Source organism: Strongylocentrotus purpuratus, unplaced genomic scaffold, assembly GCF_000002235.5.
Source record: "Strongylocentrotus purpuratus isolate Spur 01 unplaced genomic scaffold, Spur_5.0 spur5_scaffold_2, whole genome shotgun sequence".
Taxonomy (NCBI): Eukaryota; Metazoa; Echinodermata; class Echinoidea; order Camarodonta; family Strongylocentrotidae; genus Strongylocentrotus; species Strongylocentrotus purpuratus.
In genome coordinates, this window is record NW_022145605.1 from 14,126,715 (window position 1) to 14,143,344 (window position 16,630).

At 37.5% G+C, this 16,630-nt stretch overlaps 1 protein-coding gene across 8 annotated transcripts in view; it reads right to left on the minus strand.

The window, feature by feature from the left end:
- Positions 1-468: 468 nt before the first annotated feature.
- The window catches only part of LOC594248 (relaxin receptor 2), a 45,430-nt gene continuing 29,268 nt past the window's right edge, over positions 469-16,630 (minus strand). For 3 of the 8 annotated variants that reach the window (XM_030991735.1, XM_030991742.1, XM_030991743.1), the window contains 14 exons: positions 15,247-15,318; positions 14,829-14,900; positions 14,519-14,590; positions 13,456-13,527; positions 10,454-10,525; positions 9,303-9,374; positions 8,613-8,681; positions 7,616-7,687; positions 6,326-6,397; positions 5,506-5,577; positions 4,855-4,926; positions 4,365-4,436; positions 3,051-3,122; positions 469-1,835 (listed from right to left, as the gene is read on the minus strand). In XM_030991735.1, coding sequence (XP_030847595.1) covers positions 725-1,835; positions 3,051-3,122; positions 4,365-4,436; positions 4,855-4,926; positions 5,506-5,577; positions 6,326-6,397; positions 7,616-7,687; positions 8,613-8,681; positions 9,303-9,374; positions 10,454-10,525; positions 13,456-13,527; positions 14,519-14,590; positions 14,829-14,900; positions 15,247-15,318 — 2,044 coding nt within the window. In that variant the 3' untranslated portion in view covers positions 469-724. The remainder of the gene's footprint in view (positions 1,836-3,050; positions 3,123-4,364; positions 4,437-4,854; positions 4,927-5,505; positions 5,578-6,325; positions 6,398-7,615; positions 7,688-8,612; positions 8,682-9,302; positions 9,375-10,453; positions 10,526-13,455; positions 13,528-14,518; positions 14,591-14,828; positions 14,901-15,246; positions 15,319-16,630) is intronic. The other 5 variants (XM_030991739.1, XM_030991738.1, XM_030991736.1 and 2 more) reach the window with 5 other exon arrangements.

Below are 16,630 nucleotides of genomic sequence, written 5' to 3' on the forward strand. Positions count from 1 at the left end.
GTTTAACCCCCCCCCCCCTCCCTTGGGCGGCCAAGTAAAGAAAAAAAAAGGGGGAAAAGGAAAAAAAAAAGGAAAAAAAAAAGGGGGGGGGGGGGGAAAGAAGGATAAAAAAGGGGAAAAACAAAAAGTAACACAGTAAAACAGCCCCTGCAACACATTTCTTAACCATTAGAAGTTATCACTCTTTATGCCATACACATTTTTGGAGATCCCATTTACAGCTTTCGCTAACTTTTCAAAATTAACAGTAAAAGCGCCCCACATCTCTGATCCATCTACAAATATCGGTCTTACAAATGAGTCAAATAATCGTGTCGCCATTCTAATATTAGGGAGGTTATAACCAGATGATTTGAACAATCTAAATAAAACTGTTTAACTATATTTATCAACTAAATTCATCATTGAGTAATTGTCAGTCAGATACTACTTGAGGAATACTGTAAACAAATCACCGTCGATTTTTTTTTTCCCCGGTCCATTATCTATTTATTTTGTTATAAGGAGAACATCTCTACAGCATGCTCGTGTATTAGATATGGTGGTCATGTACATGTATAACGGGTGTTCAAAGTAGAGTTTAAGGTAGATTCATCTTTGAGACGACATATTAAGATAGTATATTCCTACTTCATGTTCGCGTCTCAGATATGTTATTTAGGGAACGGATCTTTAGAGCAGGGTTTGTGGTAGATTTTAAACCATCACTTTGAATACTTCTACATCATGCTCGTGTTTCAGACACCGTGGTCTTTTGCGTAGGGTTTGAGGTAGATCTCGTCTTTGAACCACCACATATTGCAATGAAGGTATAGAGATATGGATTGATGGTTGCGTTGATAGGCAAGATAAAGACAACGCTCCATGCGTAGAGGGATACCGGGAGGGTGACAGCACCTGTTTGCGAAAGGATACCCATGATGATCACCGGCATCCAGCAAAAGAAATCCGTCAGGACAATGATAGACATGCGTGTTGCCAGCTTCACTTCCCGGGCGCGGTCACTGCTAACCGAACCGCTTGCCGGATTGGCCACACTGCGTGCCGACTTGCGAACGTGAACGAATATGACGACATAGGAGAGCAGAATGAGGATGAAGATCAAGAAATTCACACCGAGAAAGATGGCGATCGAGTACACCCAACTTGGTCGCTTAGTCGTTTCATATTGGAGGTATTCCCACACCCTTCTCTCGATATTAAATACTAATTCTCCTGTCTCTGTAGACTCAACATTGAGGGGGAGTCCAACACAAACATCTGACAGGCCATAAAAACCGCTGATATAGGAGCTAACAATCAAAGGAACAATGCTCACTACAAACGCAATGGCCCATATCAGCGCTACACCAACGCGAGCAGAAGTAGCCCGAAACTTCAGTTTACCGAAGGGGAACACGACGCAAAGAACTCGATCTATCGTAATGATCGCAAGTATGAATACGGACGTTTCGCTGGATAGAAAAGCGATGAATCCTGCAACTTTGCAAGTGACCGATCCACGCCATTGCTCTGCGTAGAGGTAGAAATACTCTCCATAGTACACATCTGCTGACGATATTATAAGCATGTAGATTCCCATCAGAAAATCCGCTATGGCAAGGTTGGAGATGAACAGTCCCTGAGTCTTTGCGCTGACTGAATGATCGGTACGACACCGAAAGACAAGAACTATGGTATTGCCGATGAGGGCGCCAAACCCTATGACCCACAGTGCTACCCTTAAGATTGTGTTTGGCATGAGACGGGAGCAGGAGTCCAGAAAGTTCGAGGAAGCAATGGTGCACAGATCTGTCTCGTCGAACAAACAGCAAAGCCTGTAGTCATCAGTCGACCTGAAAGATGTACACAGATATTTGCAATAAACAATGTTTCTGATGGAGTCATTTGTTAGGACGGCTATATGCCAGAGCAAGGAGGGAATTCCTTAAAGGGTTCTGATTGATGGTGTACTTAAAGAATCAAAGTTTCCGTCAACTTTGTTCAAAATAGAATCCAGTGTTATTAACTTGTGAAATTAAGAATAGCACAATATTTTACATCATGATTGTAAAATTGGAAATTGTGGTTGGAGAAAGATTTCTTGGAAAAGAAAATGCAGAATCCTGTATGCAAGGTTCATATTATGTTCCCGAAGGCACATTGTGGTTCGGCCTGCAGTCTCCCACTGATGTCAGTACGTTCCCTGCCGGCCCGTCACGTTTTGATGGGGTCTGACACGTTTGTCACGTGCTGTCAAGGCTTTCTACGGATGAAACGTGGACGCCGGAAAGCTTTGAAGTAGGTTTGTGCCCACGGTATAAAAAAGGGCCTTCCAAGCAATATGGCAAAAATCATCCAACAACGATGGAAAACGCCATTAAAATCAACAACAACAACAATAGCATTCATTGTATCCTGAGATCAGTGCGTTGTGTCAGACCGTAGAAGAAGGCAATGCGCCTTAGCGCGCCGGGCCCCTAAACCGTCCCACTACGAATCGCCTCCAAGTTGTGTTACGGCCTATACGTACTGTCTCGTTTTGTTGCGTTCACCCTGTTTTACTACGGCCTACTAGGTTTCTCATCCGCACCGTGACTGCCGTGGCAATTATTTTGACAGTTTAAAAATCTGGCCCGGCATCAAAGGCAATCAGGCCTGTCACGTTTGCCCATCCCCCCCCCGCGTTGTCTCACGTCTATCCCGTTTTATCCACGGTGGCCTGAAACGTTATTGCCGTGGCCGCCGGGGACATAGTGTAAACGTAGCATTAAATCTAGTAAGTGTCCGGACACGCCCCCCCCCCCCCATCATAAATTTGTGTATAATTTTCGCCCTGTGCGGTTTTTATTTCTTGAACACGCAAATTGCATAGACAAATTGAGCTGCAGTAAACCAATTTGGCTCTTATCTGTTGATTAAGCCTAAACGAAGTGCTTAACGTGTTTAGAGTACGATTAGAAATATATTGAACACGGGCCCATTACCAGAGGGGAGTTCGCGGTATGAATAATCGGGATTACGTCAGATTTATACATGTAAATGTCATTAATAAAGAAGTCGTAACTTACAAGCCTTCGAGGGAGGTAATCCCTTTGAAGGTATCTGGTTCGAGATTTGTCAGTTGGACATTCACCATGTTTCTATGGAGAGGGAAAGAGAGAGAGAGAAAAAACAATAAACGACAATATAATTTTGTGAGACAATTAAGAGCGAGCGCTATTAACGCCTAACATGGCGCTACATAAGCTTCATAATACACTATGAAAATGTAGGGCAATATTTTTTCAACACTTTGCCCAACGTTGTGCCAATAGTCAAGTCAACCATCTGTTGGGCAATATTTTGCCCAGTGGTATTGGTAAACGTAACTACCCTACTTCACACATGCATAATTTTTTCGTATGTTGACCAAAACTTGGGCAAAGATATGACCTTTCAACTGCCCGACTACGGTAGCCCACTTGTTGGGAAAATCTTGACCAACTGTTGGGCAAAATACGAAAATATTGCCCAATAGATGGTTGGGTTGACTATTGGCAAAGTGTTGGAAAATATTACCCAACCTTCCCACAGTGTAAGGCCAGGCGCGTAGGCAGGGGGGGGGGGGGGGGTTGAACCCCCCATCAGTTTTTGTTAATGTTTTTTGTAATTTAAACCAAAAAAATTATGCCAATGGCTGACCTAAAAAAGGTGACCTCACCCCCCCCCCAACGGATCAAAATGTCAAATTTCGAGACCCCCCCCCCCCGCTTACTCAGCGGCTCGCTGAGTCGTTGCGAAATTTTCGGCCCGATTTAGAAATGTTAACCCCCCCCCCCCTTGAAAAAAATCTTGCGTACGCTACTGTGTAAGGCACTATACAAGAAGCAATCATTATAACCTCATCATCAGATTGATGCTAGTTTTTCACGATTGGCTACAACAAGCAAATTGATTAGATTGTTGGACATTATGTGTACAAGTTCCAAAGAACTTATCAATGTAATAATTGACGTGCAGGGGATAAACTCTTAACATTACAAACTTTAGCTAGTCTTTCAGCTGCTCTATATGTATATGATAATGCTATTAGACGAGTTAGTTTTCCTAGACTAGACAAATAAATACATTATGACAGGCATATTTTGTTAAAATATCTGTTTACAAGAATTTTCATGGGGATGCGGTATATGAAACAAATACTGACTGCTTATTTTTCGGGCGAGTAAAACTAGCTCCTTGGTAATGTGGGGACTGCACTATGCCCCTCTACTGAGTCGAAATGACATTGGGCAATAGTTTTAGCCGTGCCACTCAAAGTAAATAATGTATGATATTACGCATCCGAATAGTCAATATCTGTATAGTATTTCGAACTAGCAGTGCTTAGCTCACAAACTTACAGATATTCTAGCCGACTCAGATTCTGGAAAGTCCCTGGTTCGATGTATTCCAGCGGGTTGTCAGAGAAAGACCTGAAAGAGAAAAGGTGCAAAAATAGACTGGATTAAATCATTTTACTATCTCACGTATTGCTACGTCACTACAATAAACTTTTTGAGAAGCAATATCATAATCATTATCGTTATCATCATTCTCAACATCAACATCATCGTCACGTCATCATCACTTGGAATGTTACATTCTTTCAAATTCTCTGTGGTCAACACTCTTTCTAGATCATTGATAACTCACGCATTTTTATTTTTTGTCTTCTTATATCGCAAGTGCAATATTGAAAACATCTGCTGTGGACATTGCCCACAAAGTGTCCTGTCGAAAGAATAATTCAAATAATAATCATTTCATATTCTAGCAGTGAATTCCTATTAAAAAAACATAATTCGTGCTGGAGTAGGAAGAAATGAGGAGTAAAATATTAAATCAACTTACACCCAGGTAAGATTCGATTGATCTTCAAACAATCCCTTCCTCAATTCTATGATTGAATTATTTGTCAGGTCACTGTGAAGGGACGAGAAAGGTCAGAATACATGCAGCAGCTTGATAGATGTAAAATAGCTAAAATAACTGACATTATTGATGAAAGACAAAGGGTAACAGTATTTCATTATTTAGTATCATAAAAGCATTTAAAGTACACCAATACGTCATACTGCATACGGCGGGAATATATGTATTTTTTTAACATGTCATACCTCAGTCACACCGCCAAACCGACTTCAGACCGACTCCAAACCGACCGATTATTGGCCATAGACGTCAAGTAATATTTTCGGTCGGTTTGTTGTCGGTCTTGTCGGTATGACTAAGGTATCAAGACGACTCCCCGAGGACAACTATTCCCCTGTCACTTACCTAGGAATAATTAAATAAGGGGTTACGTAGTTATCTGGGTATCATGGACATTTACTGTGACCGACTGAGTACCAGTGTTTTCAAAAACATCTATTCGCTACAGCAGAATAGGGTGGTTTCGATATCTTCTTTAAACGATATATTTGTAAGGCTTTTGGTGGCACAATGGTGGATCAACAATATATTTTCTCTTTGAAGTGTCGAATCAACATGAAATATACTTACAGAAACTCCAGAGTATTAAGTCCTTTGAAAACATCAACATCAATATTGGAGATTTTGTTATCAAAAAGATGTCTGTGGAAAAAAAAGATAAGAAGATTATTGACAGCATTATGCGACATCGTTTTTCACATCTTTGCGGGGGCAATTCAACATTTCTTTTTATTTTTTATTTTTTTTAGATACGGTATTTTTCAAAAAATGTACGTGTCAGAATTGTAAAGTCCATTTTATAAGTAATTAAATCATTATGAGTAATGATTCAGAATTAAATAAAATCATTATCAATAATTTTTCGCTTCTTATCTTCTGTTTTAGTTTTTGTCCTAGTTTATTTGCTATTTTGGTCGAATGGTTAATATGGACTAAATGCTCGATTATGAGACAAAAAGTCCACAAGATTAAAGGTTCATAAGACAAGGCGCTCATGATTATGGACGTCCATGAAACATAGGGCCCATTAGGTCAAAAGCCCATAACACTATAGGCCCAATATACCAAATTAGTCCCGCGAGACCCAAGGCCCACGTGACAGCAGGTGCAGTAAATGAAAGGGCCATGGGACCCCATTCCCACAAAACTAAATTCGAACGAGACCGGCACCCATGTGATGCATGGAGCATGAAACCAATAGCCCAACATATCAATGATTCATGAGACTGGTGGCCCATGAGTCTGAGGTCCGAAGACTGAAATTAACCCTCCACCTTTTTTCACTACGTTTCGGTCTCGGTGACCTTCCACTCTCCAAAGATTAGAAGGTATGTGAGATCGACATATAGCAGAAAAAGACAATAGCCTTGCTGGGTGTAGCAATACTTACAGGTAGATGATACTCTCAAGTCCTCTAAATACTCCAGACGGCAGTGAAGTGATGCTATTTCTATACAGTACCCTGTTTTACGACAAGAAGTTTTATGCAAATAGAAGCGGTGTACAAGGAAGCAGAATAATATTCTCCTGCAGAAAAAGGGCTATTACAAAAAGCGCTTGCTTGACAGCGTTATAGCCCCGGGTGGAGAGGGTGGATGACAAAACGTGACCTATAGTTAAAATCGAGTTTAACAAAGGAATTTCGTCTGAGGTCTAAGTTGTCCCTTTCTTAAACATTGGCATAGACCAAGCCTGGTGTTTAACTAAATAAGTAGAATACGGACAAAATAGTCGATGATCCCTGTTACGAGAAAAAAAAGCCACTCCCGAGCTGGCACTTGTACAAATGACCCCTGAATATCTAAATAAGGATACTTTTTACGTTGTGTATTTATAAAATGATCCAGACAAAAGGGATAGACATTATTCATGAATAAGCCTACATGGTGTTTCACCTCTTGAAAATAATACTTACACCTGTGTGTCATAGAATGGCTGGGCATTAAATAATAATAATAATAATAATACATGAGATTCATATAGCGCCATTATCCATTTTAATTAAATGCTCAAGGCGCTTCAAAATATTAGGAACACATTACATCATGACAAAGAATCGGTACATTTACATAAGAAAGAAAATGCAAAAATGAAAGAAGGAAAGAATGAATGAAATGAATAATTATTACGAAACTTTCACGAACACTTGTCCAGCAGTCGTCTTAAAGGTAAAGACCAGTATTGGAAACGCCCCATATTCAAAAAATGAAATGGAAGCTCTTATTACCAATCATGTGAAAGAATATGTTTTGACTAATACATGATACAAATTTTGCCGGGAAACCGCCTACTAACTGATATATTGGATAAATTAGTTTATCTACATGGTCTGTGAGAGATAAACGCACGTGTCGCGCATGTGTGCGTATAGTCCCATATACATCTTTCTGTGTACAGTGCTTGTAACTTTACGAAGACTGGGCCATATTTCTTATCATTTTGATGATTCCAGAACCTTGCAGTACACACCAATACTTATATGCTAGATGATCAACCTTTTCTGATCGATTCCACAACGTTTCTTTCACAATGCAATCGCATGACCATAACTGGTCTTTACCTTTAATGGGTTTTATAGTTTAGTATGGACGACTTTTATCTGCACAAGGGCAGTACTGTCGATGTGGAACACCCGCCGAAAACCTTGTACAATATACAGTGATAGTAGTATCTTTCTTACAAATTTTGAAGGGCCTCCAATCCTTGAAAGCATCCCGGTTCCAGTTCTATGATTCCCGCGTGATCAATAAGTCTAAAATTACAAAAATCAAAGCAGACAATTAAAAACTCAAAGTTGAATTGTAAAACAACGAGAGATTTTATTTTAGACAATAAAGCAATATCTAAAAATTTTAAAAAATATTTTAAAAAAGAAAATTTAAAAAAAAACAAAGATATATGAAACAAAAACATATATAACAATTTTTTTTTAAAGCCTTACAAAAGAAAAGCAGAAAAGAAAGATAATTAGTAAGTTCACATAGGAAAATCACCAATTAAAAAAAAAATAGTCAAGTTTTAATAAAGGGAAATTAAGAAAGGCTTATCACGCCACGCTGTGTTTAAATCAAAGTTGAGTATTATATGTCTTTTATTCCCTAAAAAGCGTAGCGATAGTATGCACAATCGGTCACGTCAAATATCATATAAAATGTACACATACAGCGTTTATGCACACTTGTACAAGTATTGCTTTTTAGTGGACCCCTCTGTTTCCAATATGTATTCCTAAATTGTTGTAAATATTTATAATTGATTTGTAATGTTTTGTTGGAAACATATATAAATTGAAGATTGAAACTGAAAACAGTATCAATAAAACAAAACAAGGAACTTCAGCGCAATAGAAATAGTGAAAAACGTAGATGAAGAAGTGTATTAAAAAGGCACAGTTAATATTTTATGGAAGTCTGAAAATATTTCGTTATGATTACTCTAGATAAATAAATAATATTAGGCGACTGTTCTTACTTTAGCCTCTGTTGGAAACAAACACGAATATTCCGGTTTGTTTACCCGATAGGGGTAAAACTTTCCCCAACTCTCTTAAGATGATTCGATTTAAAAAAAAAAAATTAAAAGTCACGACAAGGCTCATTGTAGAATATCTACCCATTTATTTTTTTCGTGAGGGGGGGGGGGGGGGGAGACAGGGAGGGCTAGATTACTTTACTCACAGGTCTTCCAAGTGAAAAGCTTTGAAAACGCGCGCTGGTAAAACCGCAATTCTGTTGAACCTCAGGTCTCTAGATAAAAACAAAACAAAACAAAACGTACATCAGTGCAGTTAAATCAGTCTTAGTGGCTACCACTCTATAAAGGCGTTCTGTCTACAGTGGATACATTTTTGTGTTTCCCTTGTATGGTCTTAATTAACAGGTTTGACTGTATAGGACTTTAACGTTATTCGGAGAAAAAAAAAGAAAAAATGTAATGTATACAAAAAGGAATATGATTTTCCCCACGTTCAGAAAACCACAATTAATTAGGTAAAATTATAACTTAGCGATATGAAAAATCCCTTTTCTTAAAATAACAACAAAAATTCTTTCTGAAATTGACGAGAACAAAAAATCACGAGTGAAACATAGTTTGTAAAATGTGTGAAAGCTGGTACTTTCGGACTAATCGTGTACAGCCTTAAAATATTACAATGGACAAAATATTAATATCATTATTAAAAAGATGATATGAACAGCAATGTGCTGCAAGATTGTATTGAAACGTCTGTTTAATTAGTGTTAATATCATTATTATCATTTTTTACCACTGATAATATTATCATCACTATCTTGTTCATGACCATCATTATCGTTGTTAATATTATTATTAATAATGGTATTATTATTATCAATTATTAAACTCACATTTCTGTAAGACTAGTCAAACCGGAAAATGTGTCACTCGACAATGATTCAATCACATTGCGAGACAAATACCTGTAGATAGAGAAAGGAGAATTAATTAACTTTATGTATTTACAGTGAATGGTAAACACAGAGTCAGCTAGGGATAGTGGGAGATAGAGAGAGAGATGAAGAGGAAAATAAAAAGGGCACTAATATAGCACATCGACACGGTTTTGTTCCTGGGGGCTCACAGTAACGAGGCCATTGCTTAGCCAATGAATGAATCAAATGACTGTACGCAGCGGGCGCTAGGGTACGTCGACGCCCCCACAAAAACAAAAAAAAAACAAAGAAAATGCAATAAATTTTCAATAACTCATTGCATTTTCCCCCAGTCCCTAACAGGAAAAATTCCTCTGTAGGGCCATGCATTATGGTTCAAGGCATGCCCACATAGAAGAAAACAAATTATGTTGGGGTCGGGGCAAAATACAATGAATTATTGAAAATGTATTGCATTTTCTTTGTTTTTTTGTTTTTGTGGGGGCGTCGACGTACCCTAGCACCCGCTGCGTACAGTCATGATTTATTGGCTAAGCAATGGCCTCGTTACTGTGAGCCCCCAGGATCAAAACCGTGTCGATATGCTATATTAGTGCACTTTTATGAGGCATTAATCCCCATTACTGTCAGTTATGACTTAAGGACGTAGGTCCCCTAGTTGATTAGCATAGTAGCACACACATGCTTTAGCAGTCACGCAAAACAAACACTCCCCAATTGTCATTCAATAAAATCTAAGAATGTATACTATTATCTAGATCTATTAGGAATAAATCATTGCCAAAATGATTCAATAAATTGAGGTAAAAATAATTATTCCACCATTATGACTAACAGTGTATATTATGTTCATATATTATTATTACTATTATTTATTATAATTTTTGCTATTATATACTATCATTATCCGTGGTAACTTATCTACCCTTCAATATCATTTAATATAATAGCATTAAAGTAGATATACAGCGAATAAGATCGACGACGCATTCAATTTGAATAGTTTGTAAATTTGTCATTCACCGATAATTATCATGATTATTCTTGATAAAAACATACTCAAGCGAAGTAGAACGTAACGCTTTTAAAGCATTATGGACACTTACAGTGATGTCAATTTGTTTAAATCACGGAAACTGAAATCCTCAATCCGTGTTATACTATTGTATGACAGGTCTCTGCAAAAATAAAAAAATATACATACAATCTGTCAATTATGAAAATTAGATCTGTCATAGTTTCGTCCCATTTAATAGATGTATTTTTTTAAATTGGAGAAATATAACGAACTTGATTGCCATCTATAATAATAATACGCTAAGGCTCCGCGGGGGGCGCGACGTCTCCGCCAGCCTTTGTATTCTATTGTTTTTTAATGAGATCGCCGACCGAAGTTGGTGCAGCTATCTCCTCCTGAACCCTCCCCTCGGGGTACCCGTGCCCTGTGCCATCGTCCGCGGGAGAGTCTACTCTGTGGAATTGGCTATACTCCGCCCGAGGTCCTCCTCCGTGTCGACGTCCAGGGCGAAAACAGACGCGATATGCATAATGCAGGATATGCGTGACGACAGAGATACCTCATGGATATTCAACATTACATCCGTAGACACACGACCGATGACTATCCACTCACATTAAGTTGCGTATTAAATGCACGACGCACAGGGTCGGGCTTACCCGAGTAAAGCATCTTTCTATAGGATATCCTTTGTATAGTAGCTGCACAAGCCACAGAGATACACACGAAGCTTCCCGTCCACGTCCAAACTTAGGGACCTATTTCCATCATTATTGCCGCGATTTTTATATAGTTTTCATGAATGGAGGTATGAAATGAAAGCTTATTTTGTGATTATTACGGCCATGCTACTAAATTTTGATTATCATTTTCTAAAGGAATGTTTTCACAAGAAAACCATTGGACTGACAATTCAGTCGCAAGCTGCCTTCAGTCAGTGCAGTGCTGCTGTGCAGTGTGTGTGAGCTGCAGTTAACTCCAGCAAGCTCCAACACCGGCTCCGCGCACCGCAGGCGTCCGAGGCCTGCGGCGCCGGTGTTCGAGCTTTCTGGAGTTACGCTGTGTGTGTGTGTGTGTGAGTTCAGCTGAGCTGAGTTCGAGTCGAAGAGATTTGACACTTTGAAATTGTTATCTGTTGGTTTGCATCATTATTGCCGCGATTTCAATATAGTTTCGTGAATAGATTTACGAAACCTGAGCTTAGAATTAGTAAAAGTATTACTAATGTCTACGTTTTTAAACGACTGTCTGATTTTCTTGTGAAAATTTTACTTTGAAAAATAATTATCGAAATTTATGGTCAGAAATAATCACAATCTAGGGTCTATTATGTTACAGTTCTTGCATCAAATCAATGCATGAAAACTTAGTTATTGAACTAGAAAAATGTTTTTTTTTAAATAGGCAATTATGAAGTATAGGAAGCCTGAAACCTGTCCTGAGCCTACTAAACAAATCTTAACAAAGTGTAGGCCTATCCTTTTATGAATTAATGAAAAAGTAGCCCCAGAAAAAAGAGCCCCCGAAAGTTGGAAAAAGTAGTCCCCGAAAATTTCCCAAAAATTTGAAATGGAGCCCCCGAAATGAAAAACTTAATTTTTTGCCTGCGCCCCCCTCTAGAATCCCTCGGATTTCCGCGGGTCCTGAGTTGAGTGTATATATAATATAGGCGTGGGGTCCACGGGTTTCAAGGGGCCATAAACCCCCAAAAGCTCGGGGGTTACGTTCTTCAAAGTTGGGGGGTGGGAGATCGAGATCAGATCGCAGCGAGTTGAGTGTATATATAATATAGGCGTGGGGTCCACGGGTTTCAATGGTCCATAAACCCCCGAAAGCTCGGGGGGTTTAGGTGTTTAATTAGGGTCAGATGAGCATATTTTTAATACTTTATTTGTGACACTTGCGGGTCACTAATTGGCGTGGGGTCAATACGTAGAGTTGCGTAGTGTTGCGTACAAACTACGCTGGCCTACGTTACTACATGCTGAGGAACGAAAAGGGGTACGCAAGATGAAAGAAAACAATTCAACATGTTTAATTTTTTTTGCGTACTTTCGGCGTAGAAACTTGACGCAGAAAGCAGCCTTTTTACGCAACACTACGCTACATGCCTACGCAACAGTACGCTACCCTACGCCAGATCGACAAAGCAGTAAAAGCTTTCCACACAGTAAGCAACCATAAGCAAACCTGTACGCCAGCCTACGCATAACCTACGCAGGGACTATTTTCCCATTAATACGCAGCCTAATTTCTGCGTAGTCGGTACGCTACACTACGGAACTCTACGTAGTTCCAGTGGCTTAAAGAATAATTACCGGTACAGTTGGATCGTTTTTTAATTTTTATATAAGGCCAAATTAAAAAAACAACATTTTTAGCATCCTGTTTTTTTCGAAAAATGGGAAGGAGGAGGCCCTTATTTTTTTTCTTTCAAAATGGCCGCTCCGTACATTTTCCCTGACATTCGGGCTATTTTTCAAGATAGCGGCCGACAATTTTTTTTTTCTTATTTAAAATCAGAAATACATTTTAGCAGTGCTTTTCATGTTTTTTTTCTTTCAAAAAAAAAAATAAATAAATAAAAAAAAAAAAAAAAAAAAAAAAAAAAAAAAAAAATAGGAGGCGGCCCCCCAAAAAGGAAGCAGGCGGGGACGCTGTTTTTTTTTCTTTCAAAAAAAAAAAAAAAAGGAGGCGGCCCCCAAAAAGGAAGCGGGCGGGGACGCTAAACATGTATATTTTTTTAATGGCCTGAATGGCAAATAAAGTTCATGGTGGTTTTAATTTAGACAGTCTCTATATATCTATTTACACCCCCCCCCCCCGCCCACCTCTAGAATCCCGCGGATTTCCGCGGGTCCTGCTAGTTAAATTATAATTGTAGAATTTATGGTATCCTCCAAACATGGAATATTTAGGCTTAATTGTAATTAGCATATGGCAGTAGTAGAAAATGGAGAACAGAATATCATACAATGATTACAATTAGTGCTCACTTCTTTATAAAGTTATGTTATGATTCAATAGTTGCTATTACCGTTGCTAAATTGACACAATAAATATATATAGAAAAAATATTATTTTACTCACATAGTTGTCAGACTAGTTAAACCTATAAAGGTATCATTTGACAATGATCTAATAACATTGTGAGACAAATCCCTGCAAGGCAAAAGAGAGAAGAGTTCATAACATACACTTAAACACACACACACACATGCACTCCCACGCACGCACACGAATATGCGTACAACCATTATGTACCATCGTTATCACTATCGTCATTTATTTGGTAGAAGTATTATCAAGGATGAGTATGACGATTAAAATTAAAAAACGCAAGAGATGTAGGCTTTGTGATACAATGCGATGTAATTTATAAACATTTAGCACACCGCAATTTCTGAATTGTATCCATAATCTTAAATTGACTATTAAATTTTCTACTCCCGCATTGGTTCCCTATCACAAATTAAAATATGTAGATCATTCCAGGAACTTTCTGACCGTGTCTTGAATTTACGTTTAACAAATATGATTTCGAACATCTGGACATTGCGAAATTTAAATATTTTTATTATCCATTTTTAGTTCATTCAATTACGCTAAACAGTGATCGTTTGCTGGAAATAGCAAATGTTTTCCAACGTTTAAAAACTGATAAATGTACAATTCAGAAAGGAAAATTTAAAGGCACGCATGTAATATGAGCCTTAAAATAACTAAGCTTATGTGTAGAAAGTTGATTGTTAAAACTTATATTTCTGACAGACTGTTCAAACCGGTATTATTCGACAATGAACCGATGATATTGTAAAATAACAACAAAAATTCTTTCTATAATTGACGAGAACAAAAAATCACGAGTGAAACATAGTTTGTAAAATGTGTGAAAGCTGGTACTTTCGGACTAATCGTGTACAGCCTTAATATATGACAGAGGACAAAATATTAATATCATTATTAAAAAGATGATATGACCAGCAATGTGCTGTAAGATTGTATTGAAACGTCTGTTTAATTAGTGTTAATATCTTTATTATCATTTTTTACCACTGATAATATTATCATCACTATCTTGTTCATGACCATCATTATCGTTGTTAATATTATTATTAATAATGGTATTATTATTATCAATTATTAAACTCACATTTTTGTAAGACTAGTCAAACCGGAAAATGTGTCACTCGACAATGATTCAATCACATTGCGAGACAAATACCTGTAGATAGAGAAAGTAGAATTAATTAACTTTATGTATTTACAGTGAATGGTAAACACAGAGTCAGCTAGAGATAGTGGGAGATAGAGAGAGAGAGAGATGAATAGGAAAAGAGAGAGTCAGAGATAGACAGAGAGAGAGAGAGAGAGAGGGAGATTATTGATTATTGATTATTCTAGATAAAAACATACTCAAGCGAAGTAGAACGTAACGCTTTTAAAGTATTATGGACACTTACAGTGTTGTCAATTTGTTCAAATCACGGAAACTGAAATCCTCAATCCGTGTTATACTATTGTATGACAGGTCTCTGCAAAAATAAAAAATTATACATACAATCGGTCAATTATGAAAATTAGATCTGTCATAGTTTCGTCCCATTTAATAGATGTATTTTTTTTAAATTGGAGAAATATAACGAACTTGATTGCCATTAAATTATAATTGTAGAATTTATGGTATCCTCCAAACATGGAATATTTAGGCTTAATTGTAATTAGCATATGGCAGTAGTAGAAAATGGAGAACAGAATATCATACAATGATTACAATTAGTGCTCACTTCTTTATAAAGTTATGTTATGATTCAATAGTTGCTATTACCGTTGCTAAATTGACACACTAAATATATATAGAAAAAATATTATTTTACTCACATAGTTGTCAGACTAGTCAAACCTATTAAGGTATCATTTGACAATGATCTAATAACATTGTGAGACAAATCCCTGCAAGGCAAAAGAGAGAAGAATTCATAACATACACTTAAACACACACACACACACACACACGTACGCACACACTCCCACGCACACACACACACACACGTGCCCACACATGCACTCCCACGCACGCACACGAATATGCGTACAACCATTATGTACCATCGTTATCTATATCGTCATTTATTTGGTAGAAGTATTATCAAGGATGAGTGTGACGAATAAAATTAAAAAACTAAGCAAGAGATGTAGGCTTTGTGATAAAATGCTATATAATTTATAAACATTTAGCACACCGCAATTCCTGAATTGTATCCATAATCTTAAATTGACTATTAAATGTTCTACTTCCGCATTGGTTCCCTATCACAAATTAAAATATGTAGATCATTCCAGGAACTTTCAGACCGTGTCTTGAATTTACGTTTAACAAATATGATTTCGAACATCTGGACATTGCGAAATTTAAATATTTTTATTATCCATTTTTAGTCCATTCAAGTACGCTAAACAGTGATCGTTTGCTGGAAATAGAAAATGTTTTCCAACATTTAAAAACTGATTAATGTACAATTATTGAGAGGAAAATTTAAAGGCACGCATGTAATATGTGCCTTAAAAAAACTAAGCTTATGAATAGAAAGTTGATTGTTAAAACTTATATTTTTGTCAGACTGTTCAAACCGGTAAAGGTATTATTCGACAATGAACCGATGATATTGTAAGATATATCCCTGTAGGCAAAAGAGAACCGTTAAAAATGTTACTAAGGATGTATTAATACAACTAATACAATTACTAGGTGGTTCAATCAACGGCAAAGGTTTTGCTCTCGGTGCAAGAAATTCTATACTGTATTCAAAATATGATCTTCAAATATTTCTTATAGAAAGGCATAATTGCAGTTTGAAATGGACTTCAAGTAACAGTAAAGGGACTTGTTGAGTTGACTAGTTGACGCACGCGTTCACAAGTAAAGTCGGACTCAGGTTCCTGTAACCAAATCCTTTTGCATTACAATGACCAAAAACAATGTCAAAGATATTTAAAGACCGTCAATACTACTTGGCCAGAAGGGATAAGACCACACAGCGAGGTCACTGACAGGTGGCTATCTCATAAACTTAATTCTCAACTAACATAAGAAAAAGAGGATCATGGGGGACCAACGATTGGGGAAGTTTTCTATATAGAGGGAGCAAGTAGCTACAAGTAGGATAGTGGGGCTTTAAATGCTCATTTCTGTAATATCATTACGTTTATTATTGTCTGTCATTGTTTGTATTATGTGAAAAGGTATGAAAAATAAATTCTCTCT